The 20617-nt window shown below is 34.8% G+C and overlaps 1 protein-coding gene across 1 annotated transcript; it reads right to left on the minus strand.

Moving 5' to 3' along the window:
* Positions 1–3612: 3612 nt before the first annotated feature.
* LOC149173803 (putative LRR receptor-like serine/threonine-protein kinase At3g47570) lies at positions 3613–4853 on the minus strand. The gene is made up of 2 exons (XM_089428008.1): positions 4262–4853; positions 3613–4154 (listed from the first exon to the last, which is right to left on the minus strand). The coding sequence occupies exons 1-2, from the start codon at positions 4716–4718 to the stop codon at positions 3706–3708; spliced, it is 906 nt and encodes a 301-aa protein (XP_089284134.1). The 5' UTR covers positions 4719–4853; the 3' UTR covers positions 3613–3705.
* Between the last annotated feature and the right edge of the window lie 15764 nt (positions 4854–20617).

Here is a 20617-nt window from a genome sequence, read left to right on the forward strand (position 1 = left end):
CAACATCAAGCGAACTCCAAGACCATCGAAGGATCCGCACACCTTTTCATACAAAGGTGAAGCTATGATACACTAAGAGCACACTCATCATTCAGCAGCACTACAACTCGACATGGACACCACCATCAACATGAACATACCAGTATTGTCATGTCAAGTCATGTCATGAGTCGTCTCAGCCACATCACTATTATGGGCCACATTGTTGTTATCAATGTAATGTAGCATGGAAGTCCAAGAGACCCACCTACGAAGTTGAAGATTCATGTCAATTGAAGAGTCATGTAAGTCAAACATTCATGAGGAAATTTGAAGAGTCACAAGGGTCAAGTTCACCCTTGGCTAAATATACCCCTCATTTGTACATGAAAAATACTTTTTCAGCTCGACTCCTCCCACATAGCCTTGAGAGTCTGTAGTATTTTCTTTGAGGAGCGAGTAATGGCTCCAACGCCCCGCTATTGGGGTTAGTGATGTATGGTGTACAGATGTGTCTTGGAACTTTCGCTTAATTTAGAAGTCTGTTAACATGCTAGCACATTTTCACACATGTATTGTATTCGTTTGTAAGATTATTCTTTGGACGCTTGTAATGCATGTTGCTTTAACCCGTATTAAGATAGTTGAACTATTTTGGTTGTTTTAGTGCATATGCTGTTCGAAATGTGTTGTATCAGTTGTTAACGTTGTCTCACCCGAGTGGACTACTCTATCGAACACTTGACAGGTTCATCCTTATAAAAATTTTATAACGACCGTCGCACTTGTGTGGACTATTCTGCTAGTTGTTGTACGTGCTATCTGTTCACTTTGTGTTTGTGACTGCCACATTCATGTGGACAACTCTGCCAGAAGCTGCACAAGTCTTGTTGTGTTTTGTGTTTCTAACTGAGTTGGGACTATTGCCTTTCGACTTGAGACTCACTCTTACCCTCTCCCTCTTAGTGAAAGAACTTAGTCACGAGTTACACTAAGCACTCTCTAGGCACACGAACCTTGTTGTTTGAAGACTAAGTATACCACTCTCATGTGCTGACAAGCAAGAGCTAAGGCATATGTTTAAGATAATTGCAACCGTGCCATCATACTAGATGGGACTCCTACAGTAAATGGTATGAGGTATAGTTGGGGCTTCATACCGGGGAGATTTCCTGAATGTTGGCAAGTCCAGCACCGTCAACAGGACAACAACATAATTCTTCACAAATTTTCTTTCTACTCCGAATCAAAATTCACAACATATATGAATTTTGAGGGCTTCAATTCTAAAAATTTTGAAATTTTAAAGCTACATTTCTCCCAAAAGAGTAACACACTTCATGCATTCCCCCAAAGTAGTTTCTTTATTCTTATCGTGCATCAATTGCAACATTGATATGATTAATGTTGTTGAGCATATGGAGAATGTAATTTTGTTCCTTGTTTTTTAGGTTGAATAAAATATGATTTTTCCTTCAAAAAAAACTCTCTTATACTTAACGTCTAGGATCATTTGTGCTTATTTTTTCCCGTATTTATGGTTATAGGCATATTTATTTTGGAATAGGGCTTCCAAAATTTTAATTTAATTGTGAATGATTATTTGGTGGATGGTATGGATTTCACTTTATGGAATATTCTAGAATATTCTTAAAATGTCATATGATCCTCTGTCATATGAATGTGAGTGATAGTTTTTTGGCATGTGGTATAGTAAGGGTATTAGCTGATGGTATTGTAAGAAAGCCTATTTAAAGTGGAATGAATCATAATGGTAAAGGGGAGATTGTAACAAAGTTTGTTTAAAGTAGAATGAATCTCCATGATAAATTGTAAGAAATCTTGTTTAAAGTGGAATGAATCTTCATGGTAAAGGGGAGATTGTAACAAATTTGGTTTAAAGTGGAATGAATCTCCATGATAAAGGGAAGATATATGGATATCTATTGAAGTATCTCAAACTGGTTGCCCATCATTTATTCCCCTAAAATTTTTGGCTCGCTATAAATTAAGATTATATCTAACATTATTCTTTTCAATAATCATCTACCTGATCTAAGGCACCAAATCACCGTCAATTTCTTTCTATTTTTGAGAATCTAAGCAACATAAGAACCCTATAAAGAAGAAAGAGGGGAAGAAATAAGAAAGAAAAAACCTAATAAGAAGGAAAGTCTAAAATAAATGAATATTTGCATCTTATTAATAATTTTGTTACATATTTTTTAAATGTTTATATACTTAATATATATTAATTATTTTTATTATTAAATTATATATTTAATGTATATTTATTATTATTATTAATATAAAATTATAATTGAGTTGATTTTTAATTATTATTTTTGTGAATATAAAATTTATTTATAATTAATAATAATTTAAAATAAAATTATAATTTAGTTAAGCTTTTAATTATTATTATTATTAATTTCAAGCCTTGAAAATTATTTAAATATATTTTAAAATAAATAAGGTTAAAATAAAGAAGGTATTTTGATATAACTTTTTTTAACCTTTTATTTATATAACTCTGTTATTTACTTTATTTCTTGTTTATTTATTATCATTTTATCTCTTATCTATCTTTAGCATCATTCGTGCTTATTTTTTCTTCAGTATCTAAAGCAAGCAAGGCAACGAGCTTCACATTTGTGCTTATTTTTCCCTCGTGCTTCACCCATATTGTTTATAATGAGAAATCACAAATATGTTATGCGTATTGCTTCAATTAATACGGATGCACAGGCTCTCTGGAAGTCAGAAGGGAAACATCATGCTCCACCACTGCAATTTTTCCAATCCTTTCAGCAAGTTCTAGTGAGATTTCACAGGTGGGAACTCCATGTCAAAAATCTTGACAACTCCATCCTGCTTTTCTCAGGGAATTTGAGATCAAATTTGAATAACAAGTCGTCTCAAATTGCTTTTCCGAAGGACAGGATGAGGTGGGAACCACCGTTGCTGCATTCCCCCTTCCTTAACTAACTCGAAAAACAAGAAAAACAAAATAAGTTGTGAGTAGAGATGCGCAGAGAAAAATGGACATCTTTGCCGCAAAATTAGTCCAAAATGCTATCCACCTTGGAGATTTTGAAGGCTAAGGGAGCTGCTGCTAAAGTAGTAAGAATCGTTCTATGGAATTGGAAATTGCATTTAAAAGAATCTCGCAATGGAAGTGGACAGTGCATTTAAAGTTGGGGGAATTGTAGATATAGCTGCCTCTTAGTCACAAAGATGCTGCTCTGAAAAACTCAAAACTCAGAACTCTTGTTGTTGTAAACATCACCGCAACATTTAGCTATAAAATTTGTATGTTTTCCTGGTAGTTGTTATGACAATAAAGATAGAATTTGTGAACTATGATTACTTAATGTTAAAGGTCGTCTGAATTGTTCCTTTAAATTAGATCGTAGTATCATTTTTTTATGTTGCTTATGACAAGTTTTAAAAGTGAAAGATAGACTTTTCTACAAAATTCTTCTTGTATTTAATACCAAAAGAGTGTCACACATTCATATAGATGTAAATGATATTGAATATAATTGTTTTTTAAAGATAGAATAATAAATTATAATTATAAACACATTTGCAGAACACTACTCATGAGTAGATATAACTGTATTGTTCACATTTACATGCAATCAATTATAAAACATTTATATACAATCAACAACAAAGATTTATGTACAAAGAAGCATATAACCACTACTTTGTTACAATAGACTAAGATGTGGAAGAACTTTGACCTTCACAAATGTTGTTGATAGTAGCACTTGTACTACCCAACAAATGTGTTAGATCTGATTGGAATTTGGGAATGGAAGTAGTGCTCAAAAAAGTGTCTTTGATGTTTTGCAATGTGCCTAAAATGCCCATCATTGTAGGTCGTCCTTGAGGAGATTCATTTGTGCAAAGCAAACCCACATTTATCAGTGCACTGAGACAATTGAGATCTTTATCTTCTTCAATGCATCTACTAGTCCTCGTTAATAAACCCATGTCCACCACTTCTTGTACTCGACTTGGAAAGCTACTACCCACCCATTTTTGCAAGTTCATTTCTTCCACAAACATGTCATGGGTGGGCTTCTTTCTAGTGAGCATTTCCAATAGCACTATTCCATAGCTATAAACATCACCTTTGGTTGTAACTTGTCCTCCCACTCCATATTCTGCATTCATAGATCCTCATCTTAAGTTTTTCAATTTAATTGAATATGTTAAGTAAACATAAGAAAATCATAAGATTGCTTCATATGGGATATAGTTTAAATAATACCTGGAGGAATGTACCCGGTAGATCCTTTGAGTGAATTTGTGGAAGTGAGAGCTCCATCTTCATTATTTGCAAAACATATAGTAGCAATGCCAAAGTCTATTAAATACGCAGTCATATCTTCACCCAACAACACATTGCTGGGTTTCAAATCACAATGAATCACTTGCACAAAGCAATGATGATGGAGATATGTCATGCCTTGGGCGATATCTATTGCTATATTCAACCTTTGAATCAAATTCAAACAGCATTGTTCTCCATCATCGGGATATAACCACCTTTCTAGGCTTCCTTGTGGCATTAATGGAAATATCAAAGCTTTGCTTTGGAGATCTGAATAGCAAGTTATGACCCGAATCAAATTCCGGTGTCTAACTCTACCCAAAACTTTGCATTCTCTATCAAAACTCTTTTGAGCCCCTTCATTTTGTAGATTGAGAAGCTTGACAGCAACCATTGTGCCGTCATTCAAAATCCCTTTGTACACTTTTCCAAAACTACCAATTCCTAACAAGTTTGCATCACTAAATTCATTTGTTGCAATGACGAGCTCTGCATAGGAGATTTTTCGATGCCCCACATTTAATGATGGACCAATCTCTCTCTGAATATTTCTCCTACAATTCTTTCTCCACAAGATTGCAATAAAGAAACACAATACAACAATTGCTACAACAACAACCGGTATGATAACTCTTTTGAGATTCAAAACACTTTTATGTTTATGAGCATAGCAGGGTGGTAGATTTACCCAAGGTCCACATAGACCAAGATTTCCCATAAATGCTGTGGCGCCAATCTGTTTGAAAACTCCTTCTTTAGGGACTTCCCCTGACAACTTGTTAAAAGAAAAATTCAAGTGATGGAGCATTGTGAGATTTGCTAGTGATATAGGTATTCCACCTGACAAATTGTTGGAGGAGAGATCTAGGTCTCGAAGACTTAGAAGTTCACTGATTGACATTGGAATTGGACCTTCAAGTGCATTGTAAGAAAGATTCAGATATGCTACTTCTTTGCAGCTTCCAACGATACTTGGAATGTGGCCAGTTATTTGATTTGCCGAAATATCTATGGCTTGAAGCTTATCGAACTTTCCTAGTTCTAAAGGTACATGGCCACTTAATAAATTGTTTGACAAGTTGAAATAGAAGGCTAAATTTGCAAGGCCTGCAAGCTCTTGAGGTATGTGCCCACTAAGCTTGTTGTATGATAGATCTAGCAGTAGTAAGTTCACACATTTCCCTAAACTTGCAGGTATGTTTCCTGATAACTGGTTATGATTAAGATCTAAATATCTTAATTGTTGGAGGTTAGCCATAGAATCAGGGATTTTTCCAGACAAATTATTTCCAGAAATATATAAGAGACCTAAACCCTTTAGCTGCCCAATTTCCATTGGGATGTTCCCTTGTAAATTATTGGAATCCATATATAACCTCTCCAACTTCTGAAGCATACCAACTGAAGAAGGGATTGACCCTGTAAAAGAATTACCTTCTAAATCAAGGTATGTTAAGCTACTTAAATTTCCAATAGCCTGAGGTATTTCTCCAGCTAATTCGTTGACACCCAAGTCTAAGAAGTAGAGTTTTGTAGAGAGGTGGCCTATAGAAAACGGTAATTGCCCAGTGAAGTTATTATAAGATAAGTCTACCTCTTGTAAATCGGAAATGTTACTAAGAGCAGTAAGAATGGGGCATCTCGTGGTGTTGCCGCTAATAAGGTAATTGCCGTACAAGTCAAGCAACCGGAGATGTGTCAATTTACCCAACTCCATAGGCACTATTCCGCTGAGCTGGTTCTCTCCTAATTCGATTTTTTGTAACTTGGTACAATTGAAGAGGGATGAAGGAACGCTGCCAGTTAGCTGATTAGCAGCCAGATAGAGTTCCTTTAACTGCGCGGTCTTCTTGGTACACAACTCCAACGGAATGTAGCCAACTAATTGGTTCATAGATATATCCAATTTTTCAAGATTGGTGCAGTTGGACAACGAAGACGGAATGCGTCCCGTCAGATGGTTCTGTCCCAGATGAAGAAGGATGAGCTGGCTTAGCATACCCAATTCGGAAGGGACACTGCCGTGAAGGTTGTTGTTAGGCAGATATAAGTACTGCAAAGAGGATATGTTTCCCAAGCAGCGCGGGATTGTTCCCATCAAATTGTTACCACCCAAGCTCATCCATACTAGGTTTGGGAGAACACATAATTGTGGGGGAATGTGGTCAACTAATTGGTTAAAAGATATATCCAATTCTTCAAGATTGGTGCAGCTGGACAACGAAGACGGAATGCGTCCCGTCAGATGGTTATTACCCAGGATGAGCTGGATTAGCATACCCAATTTGGAAGGAACACTGCCGTGAAGGTTGTTGTAAGACAAATCTAAGTACTGCAAAGAGGATATGTTTCCGAAGCAGTCCGGGATTGTTCCCATCAAATCGTTAGCCCACAAGTGCATGGCTACTAGGTTGGGGAGAACACATAGTTGTGGGGGAATGTTTCCTGTCAGATTGTTAAGGGGCAGAGTCAAGTTCCTTAAACTGCGACAATTAGCCAGAGTGGGCGGAATGGAACCCTGGAGTTGATTCCGAGACAGGCGAAGCATCTTTAAGCGAGAGAGGGTTCCCAATTGATAGGGAATGTTACCGTGGAAACTGTTATTGCGAAGGTCGAGTACTGTAAGAAAGGAGAGATTGGCGAGAAGGGGTGAGATAGTACCTTGTAATGCCATGTTTGAGACATTGAGGGAAACGACTCTCTGCCTGCGCCTGCTGCATGTGATGCCCGTCCAGTGGCAGAATGAAACATTTGGCATCCAAGACGTGGCTAAGGAGTGGGAGGGATCATATGTGATTGCAGACTTGAATGCAAGGAGAGCGTGTTGATCGGAAGCATTGGTGAGACGAGGAGGATGGTGAGGGAAATGGGCGATGGGTGTGGAAAAGACAAAAGGAGGATTGAGAAAGAGAATGAAAGAAAGGGTGGGGAGGAGAAGCATTATGGTAATCTGCATCTCTTGCGTGACAGAAAGAATGGTTTGTGATGAGAAAATGGAGTTTGGTAATGTAGTAGCTATATAGCTGCTGCTGCATTGAGTGAAGAGCATAAATTATTTCCGATATCTTCGGGTTTCTTAATTTTGCAAAGAGAAAGAACACAACAGCATTTGCACTCCCCAGCGAGTAGAATGAGTGTCCAAAAAGTCCGCGCTCCAAGTTGGAATAATTTGGTTTTCTCTTTGAAGTTGGAATAAGCAATGATGTCTGATACATACATTCAAACAATGATGGCAAATACCGATTCTTCCGGAAAGTAAGAAAACACTTGTTTAGGCGCACTCACATTTACTAGAATGAGTGCCCAAAAAATCCGCGCTCCAAGTCTGAATAAACAATGATGTCTGAATTTACGCGCACTCACATTTATTAAATCCAGAAAACACTTGTTTTCTGTTTGAAGTTTGAATAAACGAGACAGTTGTCGGATTTAAAAAATGATGATAAAAACGCACATTTCCACATAAATAAGAAAAGAATATGACATTTCGAAAAATTATTGGGTGAAATAATCACCATTAATGAAAAACACATTCTCATAAATCTTTTCCAAATCTATCTATATTTATTAATTTTAACGAGAGTGAGATGATGACTATCTATGTTTATTAACTATGAAAATATGTACCTACGCTTGAAAATATTTAATAAAAATGATGTACAAATATATAAGATAATAGAGCCTTTTAAAAAATGTATATATTTATGATAAAGGAAAATGGAATTTCTAAGCAGCACTCATCTTTTCCAAATAATCACCATTAATGAAAAACACATTCTCATAAATCTTCTCCAAATCTATCTATGTTTATTAATTTGATGACTATCTATGTTTATTAACTATGAAAATATTTACCTCGCTTGAAAATATTTAATAAAAATGATCTTTTCCAAATAATCACCATTAATGAAAAACACATTCTCATAAATCTTCTCCAAATCTATCTATGTTTATTAATTTGATGACTATCTATGTTTATTAACTATGAAAATATTTACCTACGCTTGAAAATATTTAATAAAAATGATGTACAAAGGATTCTATTATATATAAGATAATACAGCCTTTTAAAAAATGTACATATTTATGATAAAGGAAAATGGAATTTCTAAGCAGCACTCATCTTTTCGAGATGTGGTCCCTTAGTTTCTCATTTTCCTGTTTGAAGTTTGAATAATAGACGAGACGAGACGAGATAATCAAATATTTCGGATATCTTCGGGTCGCTGAAGTTTGAATAATAGACGAGACGAGACGAGATAATCAAATATTTCGGATATCTTCGGGTCGCTTAACTTTCCACACAAGTAAGAAAATAATGTGAATTTCTAAGCCTTTTAAATAATGTGATTCTATTTATGATAAAAAAAAATGGAATTTCTAAGCCTTTTAAAAAATGTATATATTTATGACAAAGGAAAATGGAATTTCTAAGCAGCACTCACATAAATAAGAAAACAACATTAACGATCTTTTCGAGATGTGGTCCCTTAGTTTCTCATTTTCCTGTTTGAAGTTTGAATAATAGACGAGACGAAATAATCAAATATTTCCGATATCTTCGGGTCGCTTAACTTTCCAAAAAGAAGAGCGCACTCACATTAATTAAATCCAAACACACTTGTTTTCTGTTTGAAATTTGAATAAACGAGACAGTTGTCAGATTTATAAAATGATGGTAAACACCTACCTTTCCACACAACTAAGAAAATAATGTGACATTTCCATATTTTATTGGGACATTTCCATATTTTAAAATAATGACTCGCATAAAATTAAAGAAAAATCATTCTCAGAAATCTTTCCAAAAAACACGAAAGAGATTTTAGTCGGAAAAATTAAATTTTCCAGTCTGTTCGAAGATTGAATAAACAAATAAGCAATGATGCTGAATGTCGATTTTCTTATTATTAAAAAAACAAAAACGAATTTTAATAAAAGTAATCACAAAGTATTGGTTGCACAAGACCGTACTAACATAAAATTAATAAAAAATAATATCACTAACGAGAGTTTCTCTTTGTTAAAAATAAATCTCAAAATTTTGATAAATAAGTAGAAAAGTCCATAAAATTAGTTAAAAACATCTCATTGCTCATGACTAAAATAAAAAACTCTTATTTAAAGTCACAGTTTAAATAATTCAATCTTATTTGTTTATTCAATTTTGGAGTCTGTCTTATTTAAAGTCACAGTTTAAATAATTCAATTTTTGGAGTCTGTTCGAACATTGAATAAACAAATAAGCAATGATGCTGAATGTCGATTTTCTTATTATTAAAAAAACAAAAACGAATTTTGATAAAAGTAATCACAAAAGTATTGGTTGCACAAGACCGTACTAACATAAAATTAATCAAAAAACAATATCACTAATGAGAGTCTCTCTTCCTTAAAAATAAATATTAAAAATTTGATAAATAAGTAGAAAAGTCCATAAAATTAGCTAAAAAAATCTCATTGCTCATGACTAAAACCAGAAACTCTTATTTAAAGTCAGTCAATGACGTTTAAATGTAAAATAAGGCACAGTTTACATGTAAAATAAAGCACTTAAAATAAATCAAAAAATCTGGACATTTCATAAATTAAATTAAAAATTTCAAAATCATTTTAGTTTTAAAATATTTTTAAAGGTGCATTTTAGTTTTTGTGTCATAGTATTTAATAACTAGCACAATTATTCATTTTAATTGTATTACCTAAATGTGAAAATGTAAACATGTACTCACATGCCGCCATTTGTTATTTCACAATTTGCATGGTAATTCCATAATTGTACTAGGTAAATGTGAAAAGATAAACATAGATTTAGAGATGCAACCTAGTTAATATTTAAAATTCTGTTCATTGATGTAGATGACAAAACGAGAATATGTCAAGATCTTTAATTTATGAACATAATACTAGTACAACCATATTGTTGAGGTATTGTCACTAATGTCAAAACAATGGTTAAGGGTGGCCTTGAAGTCAGAATCAAACCCTAATGTAAATCAATATTTTGGTGAAACAATCAATGGAAACACAAGAATGGTTTACACCATCTCATAGTGCTCATCGATACCTTTCCAATAGTAGGTGGCATGCCTCCTAACTCCTCACAGTTGAGGACATGAATTTTCAAAATGCATATATTGATTTCCTTGCCAAAACGCAAGTGTTGGAAATACTGAGAGGGGGGTGAATCAGTATTTCTTTTTCTCACTATTGTTTTACTAGTTAAAACATATATGTTCAGAACACAAAATGAACAACAGGAATAAATGCTTTTATTAATATAACTGTGCAATAAAGTAAATACAATAAATAGATGGTCACAATTGGTTGCCAAACTCCAACTTGGACTTTTGTGAGGCTCCAACCTCCTGAGCACCAACTGTATTTTGCCAAGACACCAATCTTGGACTTAGGAGCACCAACTCCCAAGGACTTCAATCTTGTTCAATTCTGAGGCTCCAACCTCTTTGCTATACACTGGTGTGCTGCTGCACTCTTTTCAACTTCCACTGCTTCTGCTGCCCCCTTTTCTTCTGTTGCTTCCTCTATCTCATGCTCAGGTTATACTGTCCACTAACAACAACTACAGTTCTCTATTTTTGCTGCTTTTATATGCTCCATGCCCCTGTCCATTCGTTTCCTCTTACATGCTGGCTCTTTGGCTTCCTCCTCACTTGATCGCTTGACACTTCGGCTTCCATTCCTTTGCTTCTTCTGTCTATACAAGTGTTCCAAAATCTGAGTAGAAAAACCCAAACTCCCCTTTCTTAAATAAAACTCGGCCCTTGACCTGTGGTTAATACCTTACAGGCTTTATCGGAGGCATTTAATCACCCATCGGAAGCCACCACCCAAGCGTTTTATCAACCATCAGAAGCCACCACCCGAGCATTTTAATCACCCATCGGAAGCCACCACCCGAGCGTTTTATCAACCATCAGAAGCCACCAACCGAGCCTTTAATCAACCATTACCGAGCGCTTTAATCAACCATCACCGAGCACTTTAATCGACCATCGGAAGCCACCTTTTATTCGGCGCTTTCTATCAATAATCAACCATTGGAAGCCACCACCCGAGCCATTAATCAACCATCACACAGGCTTTATCAACCATCGTACAAGTTTTAATATATACCTTAACCCCGCGGCCATGTATCATATAATACACGGAAAACATTATAAACCCCCGCTCTAATTCAAATGTCAGACTTCAATTGTTATGCACCCGCCTTTACAATTATCGGCGGGTCCGGATTTCGGCGGTCGCAATAACTCTTAAGCCCAGACCTCCGACGAGGTGCGGACCCGATATGGCTTTAGACTCCCTTTAATATTGTTTCGGGTCCGATGAACATAGGCGTTCGTTGTAAACAATAGACCCATTCCTCCGATGTAATGCGGACCCGATGCTTCCTTACATTTCTTCCTAAACTGAATTCAGATCCGTCATATCGGCGGATTCCTTATCGGCGAGTCTTGATGGGTTGCAGACCCGATCTCCTTTAGGCTGCTCCAAATATAATTTCGGCTCTGGATGATTTCGGCGATTGCTACCTCCGCTGCTCCAATGCGATACAAGAGTTTTGCGGACTCGATATGATTTTACACTCCACTTGATAAGGGACTTGGCTTCGGAAGTCAGAAATTTGCACTGCTGAAGGCCTTTTCCAGACCCGATCTACTTTATACTGGCTTCATAATATTTCGGCTCCGTTAATTCAGAGCTTTCACTTCGGATGTTCTAAGGCCTCTCCTCTGATGCGATATTTGGTTTCCAGACCCGATATGGGTCTGGACCAAAATTAATATTCTTTCAACTCCACCACTGTCCCTCCTAAGGGGAAATATTTTGAATTCTCTGTGTAAATAGAGATATTCGATATAGCACTTGTAAAATGATTTAATTACAGAACACACACTTCTTCTTTTGTTTTGACATAAACAGGAAACTCTCCATATACTTGCTCTCCGATGACTCTGATGGCCCTATTTGCTTGTAATATATATATGGCTCCTCTTGGCTCCTCTTGCTCCATCTGCTCCTCTCGGTCCATTTTCTCCATTTGCTCCATATATATTGCTCCTCTTGGCTCCTCTTGCTCCATCTGCTCCTCTCAGTCCACTCTGTTTGCTCCTGTAGCTCCTCCCCTTTGGCTCTGATATGACATATACATATGTGGTTCCTCTTGCTTAGTCTACACCTCTTGGCTCTGTTTGCTCCGATAGCTCCTCCGATGGCTCCTCTTGCTCCGATATATGTGGCTCCTTTGATCCTCTCGGCTCCGATATGCTCTGTCTCCTCTTCTTGAATATTTCCATATTGACATCAATGACAATCTGTGTCCAACAGCAAGTTGGCTCAACCAATGTCAAGTCAACCTTAATTTTAGGGGTCAAGATAACTATAAATAGCTTGTCTCCTCCCTCAATTTGGCAAAGTAACTCGATGGATATCAACAGAAGAATTCAAACCTGTGGAGAATCATTTGAAGAGGTTCATTCCTCATGAACCAAGGAGTTGTGAAGCAATATTGAAGGGTTATTTTATTATGTGTCTCTATTTTTTATTAGGGGATCTTTGAAGCTATTTTTTTATTAAGGGATCTTTGAAGCTATTTTAAACAATCTTGGGAGCACATTTTAGAGAAGTTGTGGGACAAATATTCAACCCTCATTTGACCTAATTTAGATCTCTGAGTTCCACTTTAATTCAACCCCTATTGTAGCCATAATTTCAGCCTATGTAAGCCTTAAATCCCTCCCTTGTTACAACCCTGATTTTGGGCATGTCTAAAGCCTTATATTTTACCCTTATTGCAGCCCTAATTTCGGCATGTGTAATCCTCAGATTTGGCCCCTGATGCATCCCTAATTTTGGCCTATATAAGCCTTAGATTCAACCCTTGTTTTAGCCCTAATGTTGGGAATATGTAAGCATCAGACTCAAACCTTGTTGTAACCCTAATTTCGGACCTATGCAAGCCTCAGATTCAACCCTTTTTGCAACCCTAATTTCAACCTATCTAAGCCTCATATTTGGCCCCTATTGCAACCCTAAATTCTACCTATTTGAACCTCAAATTCAGCCCCTATTGCAGCTCTATTTTCAGCCTGTGATTGTAGGGCTAATTTATTAACATAATTAACACAAGTATTTAATTATCAATCCAGGTTTGCAAAACTTGGAGGCAAATCCACAGTATATGGACATCAGATATAATCAAATTTAGAAGATAAAATTTGAAGATTTAAAGAAGTACATATTACAAATATAAACCTATTTTAACAATTTCTAATTCATTTATGTAATATATGAGGGAAGAGGCTCCTAACTTAGGAGAACCAGGTTGTCCTTCCCTACAATACTACTTGCATGAAGATAAATCTAAAAGCACTAATTAACAATGATTTATGATGCAGAAGATGTAAAAGAAGAGGCTCCTAACTAAGGAGGTCCAGATTGTCCTTCTTCACAATCCTACTATATCACAATCACCATTGCTTCAAACCAGAAATGCATAAATAACTTCAAATAAGAAAAGGAGAATGAAATTCAGTTTTAGTTCAAGATCAAATAGAAGGGGAATTTAACTTAAATTCCTATGTGTCCCCTCATATGTAGATTAGAATTAAACCAATATCCATTCAAGAATCATCACACATTAATTCAAATAAGCAAATCTGAAACAAAACAAGTAAAAAAATCTAAAGCAACTAGTTCATGAAAATTAAGCTAGTTTAACAATGAAGTGTACTTAGCTTGGAGTGGGAGTGCTCCACCCTTGACTTGCACACTTGAAGAAATCTTAGCTACAACAATTTCAGTAAATCAACCAAGCATGAACAACAAACTGAAATGAAACAGGTTCTTCAAATTAGCTTCCAACTCCAAAGTGTATCAACATAAAGTTATACAAAAGTTACATACCTAAGCCATCAAAATCTTGGCTTTAAATAGAAGTTTTGTGAAACAAACTGATCTATATTATCTCTAACACTCATATCTACTCATATCCACCTATCTAAGTCGAACTCATCCAATTCATCCCAAGAAATATGGTCAATCCCATAAAATCTCAAAATTGCCCTATTTCTTAGGGATTTTCTGGGTGACTAGTCATGTTTGACCAGCCTTGACCGGGCCTAATAAAGCTTGTTTTAACCGAACCAAGTGGAGTTAGCTCAGTCTTAGTTCCCAAGCTTTCCATTCATGCATCCAACTCGAGCCCAAGTGTCCTGCAAATATGTCATCCACATAGCTATTACGGGAATTTCTGATTCAGTCCAAAATTGCACTTGAAACTCAATTTTCATAAAAACTTCTAGAAATTGAAAAATTAAAATTAAACCCCTGATTATGCATAAATACATCAAAATGAGATGAATGTGATGGAAAATGGATGGAAAATATAAAGATTAAGTAAGTTTCCTTAAGCAAAAATATACCAAAACTGAGGGCCAACATCTCCCCTTTGTTGATCTTCAGGCATGTCCTCATGCTTGTTTCTTCCTTTTGACCTTTTTCTGCTATATGCTGACTGGCCTGCTGATGTACCTATGACTCTGACCCTTGAAGATGAAGCTTTCTCTTGAGCTACCTGTAAAAGGATATCTATGCCTTCATGTACTTCTTCTCCTTTTTTCCTTATGTTTTTCATCATTTCATCATTTCTCTTTGAAGTGTTGCTCTTTGTAATATTCTTCACCTATCAGTGGAAAAATTATGGCTTGGGCTATGTATTCTGGAGTGATGGGAACAAGAATGTCTCTGATGTGTGATGAGGTTTCACCATCAACATACAAATACAAAAACTTTACACTATTCCTCCTTTGATGATAAAACACCAATAAATCATTTTGGATGAGTAGCTTCAGAGAAGACAACAAATAAAACTTGAATTTTGCAATACATTCTGACATAGGATTCATGTCCCTCTCAAATTAGCAATATCAACAATTTTACTCAAAGGATCCAATATCGAGTTGCCCTTACATCTCACTAAAAGAAGTAAATTTTTTTATGTCTAGGCATTCATGTTCAATTTAGCCACTGGTTTACCCACGCAATCTACAAAATAGGGGTCAAAAGAACCATCAAAATATCCCAATTAGAAATGAATTTGAGAAAAATGCCTGCGTGGAGCCTAATTAGGCTCATTTTGAAGAAAACCCATGTTTTCGTTTTTCAAATTTCATTTTATTTTGCTCAGAAAAAAACAATGAAAAATAGTGCATTTTTTAACAATTTCGAATTTTTAAAAGATATGGCGCCTGATTCCTTACCTGTTACCTCCACTTTCAATTGGCTCAATTCCTTTTTTTTACTGCACGAGTGTTTTCTTACCAAGAATCTTCAATGTATATCCATAATTTTTGAATTGGACTGTTTGATTAGCACCACTGGTTAATACCTTTTAAGAAATCGAATTCTGGAAAATCGATTTTTTTTTCGGTCTACTATCAAATTCTAGCTGATATATATTAAAAAAACGAAATCATATCATAATTCCTCCCTTTGATTTTAGTTTTTCCTAACATATTCTTATAACATCAAACTAGAGTCGCTTCTTCATTCACTGATTGTTGAATTGAGGCCACTGTATGCAACACTTCGTTGCTGGTAATCAACGAATTGTTTCACACATTACAAACCCTGTACTCTGTTTTCGTTGATCATTTCCATTATGAAATCAAATTGAAACTTGGTCTTTTATCACACTGTCTGATTACAAAAAACATGTACAAGTGTAGTTTTAAGCTTGGCTAGCTATGCGTTTTCAAAACTACACTTAAACTTCTTGTTTCATTACTTCAACATGCTATCAAACTTCAATAAGACACGCTGTTCATGGAAAATCTGATTTGTCAGCCAAGATTTGTTTTGATTTTTTTCTATCCTAAATTAACAAATCACATGTTAACCTGAAGCTATATCACCGTGCATTATTTGTGCAACCAATCCACTCTGCAATGAATCTGAAGATATGTCATCGTGCAAGCAATCAACCTCATTATGAAAACACTTTGTTTCATTTAATAAACTCGGCGATTTCATGGAGAAATTAAATCAATTTACCTGACTGCTGTTGAAGAAGTGGCATGATCCTTCTGTATCGTGGCCCAATTATTGCGTTTTCCACTGTTAAACTTCATTTAAACACCCTACGAATTTACTGATGGAAGAGTCTCAATGAATGACGGAAGTGACACATCTTAGTAGTGGTAGAAGCATTATCTTATAACTGATGTTTTCAAAAAAAAAAAATATCTCGAGATTTCCTCAAAAAAATTTGTTGCATTAATGAAAACGAAATCTCTCTCTTAGTCTATTCTGCTTGAGCTTACACGTCGGCCAGATCTCTTAACTTATCCCTCAGTTATCTCCACTTATTATTCTTATCTCTCCAGGTCTTCAACACTCTATTTCTCCCTTTGCTTCCTTTGTCAAAACGTTTTACTTCCCTCAACTGCTGGCCAATGGCATCTACTGTTTTCCTGACCCTCTCAATGGCTGTGATGGCAACAAATTTACGGTTCTGAGGTTCAACAATGACAGAGCTCTTCTTTGTTAATACGCATAGGGTTTTTTTCTTCTTGTTTCAAAACGTTTTGACTGTTTAACTGTTTGGTTGCTATCCTTTGACTGGACGTCGTGCATATACCATCAATATGATAGAATGGAACTGTGTTTAATTATTTTCATCGTGTTTTCGACACCATCCGACCTATTGTTTCCATTCATATTTGTTATTATGACTTTAGCGCAGGTTATATTTGATTTATTTGAAGCCATCCTTCCATTCTGTCATGGTTGTCCTCCTATATTGTTTACGACCCTACCAATGCACCATCCGTTGAATTGTTGAATGCGTTAGCCATTGCCATTTTTTCCATACAAATTTATTACTCTCTGCATTGGGTTTCATCATAATCTTGTTTGCATTCTTGCCACTACCCACGACTTCATTACATATATGAACCATATACGTTGAAATCATTTTGATATAATGGTTTCCATATGCGCATGTTAATTATATCCCCATCTCTTTACGTTATGATATCATTGCATATTTCCTTTATGCGCACAAAGTTTTTGTACTTAGAGCATTTCCCTCTTGTATTTCTTTGCAACATATTTTATAATGCACATACATTTCTTTGTTTACACAATATATCTTATAATTTTAAAATGACCACCTAGGTCATGTTTAAAATTATCTCCATGTATTAATGTGTGATTTGTTTGTGTAGGTTTCATTGCATATTTTAATCCCTTTTGCTTAGAGGAAAAGTACTTAAGATTATATACTTAGGGTTAGGGTTATGAAATGAATATGGATTGTAGGAAATAAATATAGGATATACATAGGTAAATATAAAATGATATTTAGGGTTATGAAATGTTAGGGTTATGGAATGAATATGAAATATATGAATGGGATATAGAATATAAAAATAGGATTAGGTCTAAGATAATGGGTATAGGATGAGGAAAATGTGATGAATATAAAATATGCATTCAGGTATTAACTCAATTTTAACAAAGTCTAAAAATTTCTACAAAAATTTGAATTTACAAGAGCAAAATTGTGCACTTACTATACTTGTACTTCCCTGATAGTATTGGATGAATGTTGTTGTTCTTTAACAATATTGGATGAAGTTGTCTTGATCGAATATCGTAGATAGATAGAAACATAGAATTTATTTCTGCCTTTTGTTCTAGCATCCTTCATTGATTCTGGTTCATTGATTGTCGATGTCGTTCAAGTCCCTCTGCAATTGGTTCATAATAACTCAGGACCCTTCTGTCATGTACATTTTTATGCAATATATACATGTTTTTTCTAACATTTCAGGTCCCTCTGCAATTGATTTCAAAAATATTTCAGGTCCCAACTGCCAACAATACAAGTTCCGTCGTCAATTCAGCTACACAATTAAGTTTCTTTTGTGACCTTCCCCCTTGCTGATGGGAAGACTTGTCCTCAAGTCTTGTTTATTTTGGAGGATGATTCCTGCAAACTCAAACTGAAGAAATGGTAAAACAAAATAGAGAATTCATATTGGCCAAACAAGTTGGTTTTCCGATATGAATTTGAGTTTGTATTGTGCCACTTTCGTGGATTTTCACAACCAAACTCTATTATTTTTTTATTTTTTTCTATTTTTTTTTATTTTTTCCTTTTCTAGATGGAGGTGGGGTGTAATGGAGTAGGGAAGTATGAAAAGCTTATGGAAATAGGTTATATTGAAGTCATGAGATAGTAGTAAATGGATGGATAATAGATCGTGGAGCATAAAATATGGCTGATGGATGAAATCATGAACACTATGGCTTATGAAAGGCTTCTTTGTGACTTGATATGGTACAGAACTTGACTGCTTCTTCTGATGATTATCTTCATGTATTTTTGCCTTGATCTCAATCATGTTGTAGGGTTTGTTAGTGTTGTTGGTCAATATCTAAGAGCAAACTTCAAGAGTTTGAGTTTCATTGAATGAACTCAACATCAAGTGAATTTTCATTTTTCTTTGACTTGAACATTTGTATTCATATTCTGGAATATGAATTTGACTTTGAAAATTACTTCATCCATGGAGTTCACTCCTTCATTCTTCCTATGACCTGCAAAAACATAGCACTTGCCTGCAATAAAAAATTAGATGATGGAGGAAGAGAGGTGTATAGTCTCTATTCTTCCAATAAATATGTAAATCATTACAAACATTTCTTAGAAAACAAGTCTAAAGATGATATACAAAAAAAAAATGCATTTATTTACCCCTTGAGGAATGGTGGCCATCCTAGACCTCCTAGCAATATTTTGTTTACAAAATATTCGTTTTATATCCAATTAGAGTGATTCCAAAGCCAAGTTGAAGTGAATTCATATGACTACCTCTAGTATAAAAAAGCTTTCAAAATGGTTTAAAATGATATGGTAAAAATTATAAGGAGTGTCATGTTTGATAGAGCTGCTTGTTAATTTTTAACTAGACCAACAATCACTATTTGAAGTGTAACTTCTTCGATAAAGATCGGATCGATGTGATTCCACTTGGAAATTAAAGTAGATTCATTTTATATTTCCAGTAGAAACAGTTTTTAAAAAATTTTAGGCTTGATATCACAAAATTGGTAATGAACAGACCTAGGAGGCAGAGTTTTACTATACTGTTTTGAAGACATGCAATCACTAAATGTGGCATAGCTTTTTCATTTCACCTCCAAATGGGATGATTCAAATTGTGTTTAAAACTAGACTTGAATATATATCTCCCATATAAACAGGTTTTGAAAATAAGATGATTTTGTATATCAAATTTGCCAATGAACAGTCAAGACCTAGAATTTTCAACATGCAGATTTTTCGACAAGCAATTAGTATTTCAAGAATAACTTTTTCATATGATACCGGATTGGAGTGATTAAAATAGATTTGGAAACTAGATTCCAAGGGCTATCTTCCCTATGAATTTCAGATAAAAATGTTTCCATTAGACACTTTCAAATATAGGCTATACTAATTCTGTCCTCAACATTTCACTTGAGACCTAGTTTTGATTTTGATCACATTTTTATTTGTGATATAAATTGAAAACTTCAAAAAGGATTCCAAAACTAGATTCCAAGAGATGTAAAAAAAAAGAAAAAAAACCATGATTTCAGAATGATCATATATGGTTACCCAAAATAGGCTTGTTCTTACTGCATTTTTCCATGTAGTCCTTTCAAATGAATATTGAACAATGATTTGAAGAAATAGTTTGAAACAAATTTATTATGGAAGTATTATTGTGAATTCATTCTACCTGTTTATTTATTCTATTCTATCCTATTATATTTTAGAAAAATAATTCATTCTCTCAAGTATAATAGAATTTCCAGTGCATCCATTTTCGTAACAAGATCATAAGTAAACTCATATCCAAATTTGAAAAATATACTTTAATAATGTTTGGACATGAAAATTTATCTGATCATAAAGATTTGATGATAAAGAATGTTGAATAATGGAGTAGTGTTGTAGCCTATTCTTTAACATCATTTTTTAGATCTTGTCTTGCAAATGGATTTGGTAGTTATTTTTTTGATTTTATGTTTTTGTTGGGAGGTTTTGTTTTGGAAACCTAATTTTAGGATCTCTATTTCTATGTATAAAGAAACATAACTAAGAGAAACGTATACTAGCTAAATTTTTTAGTTTTTTTGTTTATCTTCTATTTGACTATGCTGATAATTACCTCCCCGGAAACAACGCCAAAATGTTGGGCTAATTTATTAACA

This window comes from Pinus tabuliformis, chromosome 4_2 (assembly GCF_031772625.1).
Source record: "Pinus tabuliformis cultivar Carrire ecotype Pingquan chromosome 4_2, CPIR1, whole genome shotgun sequence".
Taxonomy (NCBI): domain Eukaryota; kingdom Viridiplantae; phylum Streptophyta; class Pinopsida; order Pinales; family Pinaceae; genus Pinus; species Pinus tabuliformis.

What these genes read in the sequence shown, in the direction of transcription:
- LOC149173803 (XM_089428008.1), bottom strand. Translation starts at nt 4,718, where the DNA reads ATGGTTGCTGTCAAGCTTCTCAATCTACAAAATGAAGGGGCTCAAAAG. An exon ending in TACCGGGTACATTCCTCCAG is followed by an intron (nt 4,155 to 4,261) that starts GTATTATTTAAA and finishes CTATGAATGCAG; the next exon opens with AATATGGAGTGGGAGGACAA.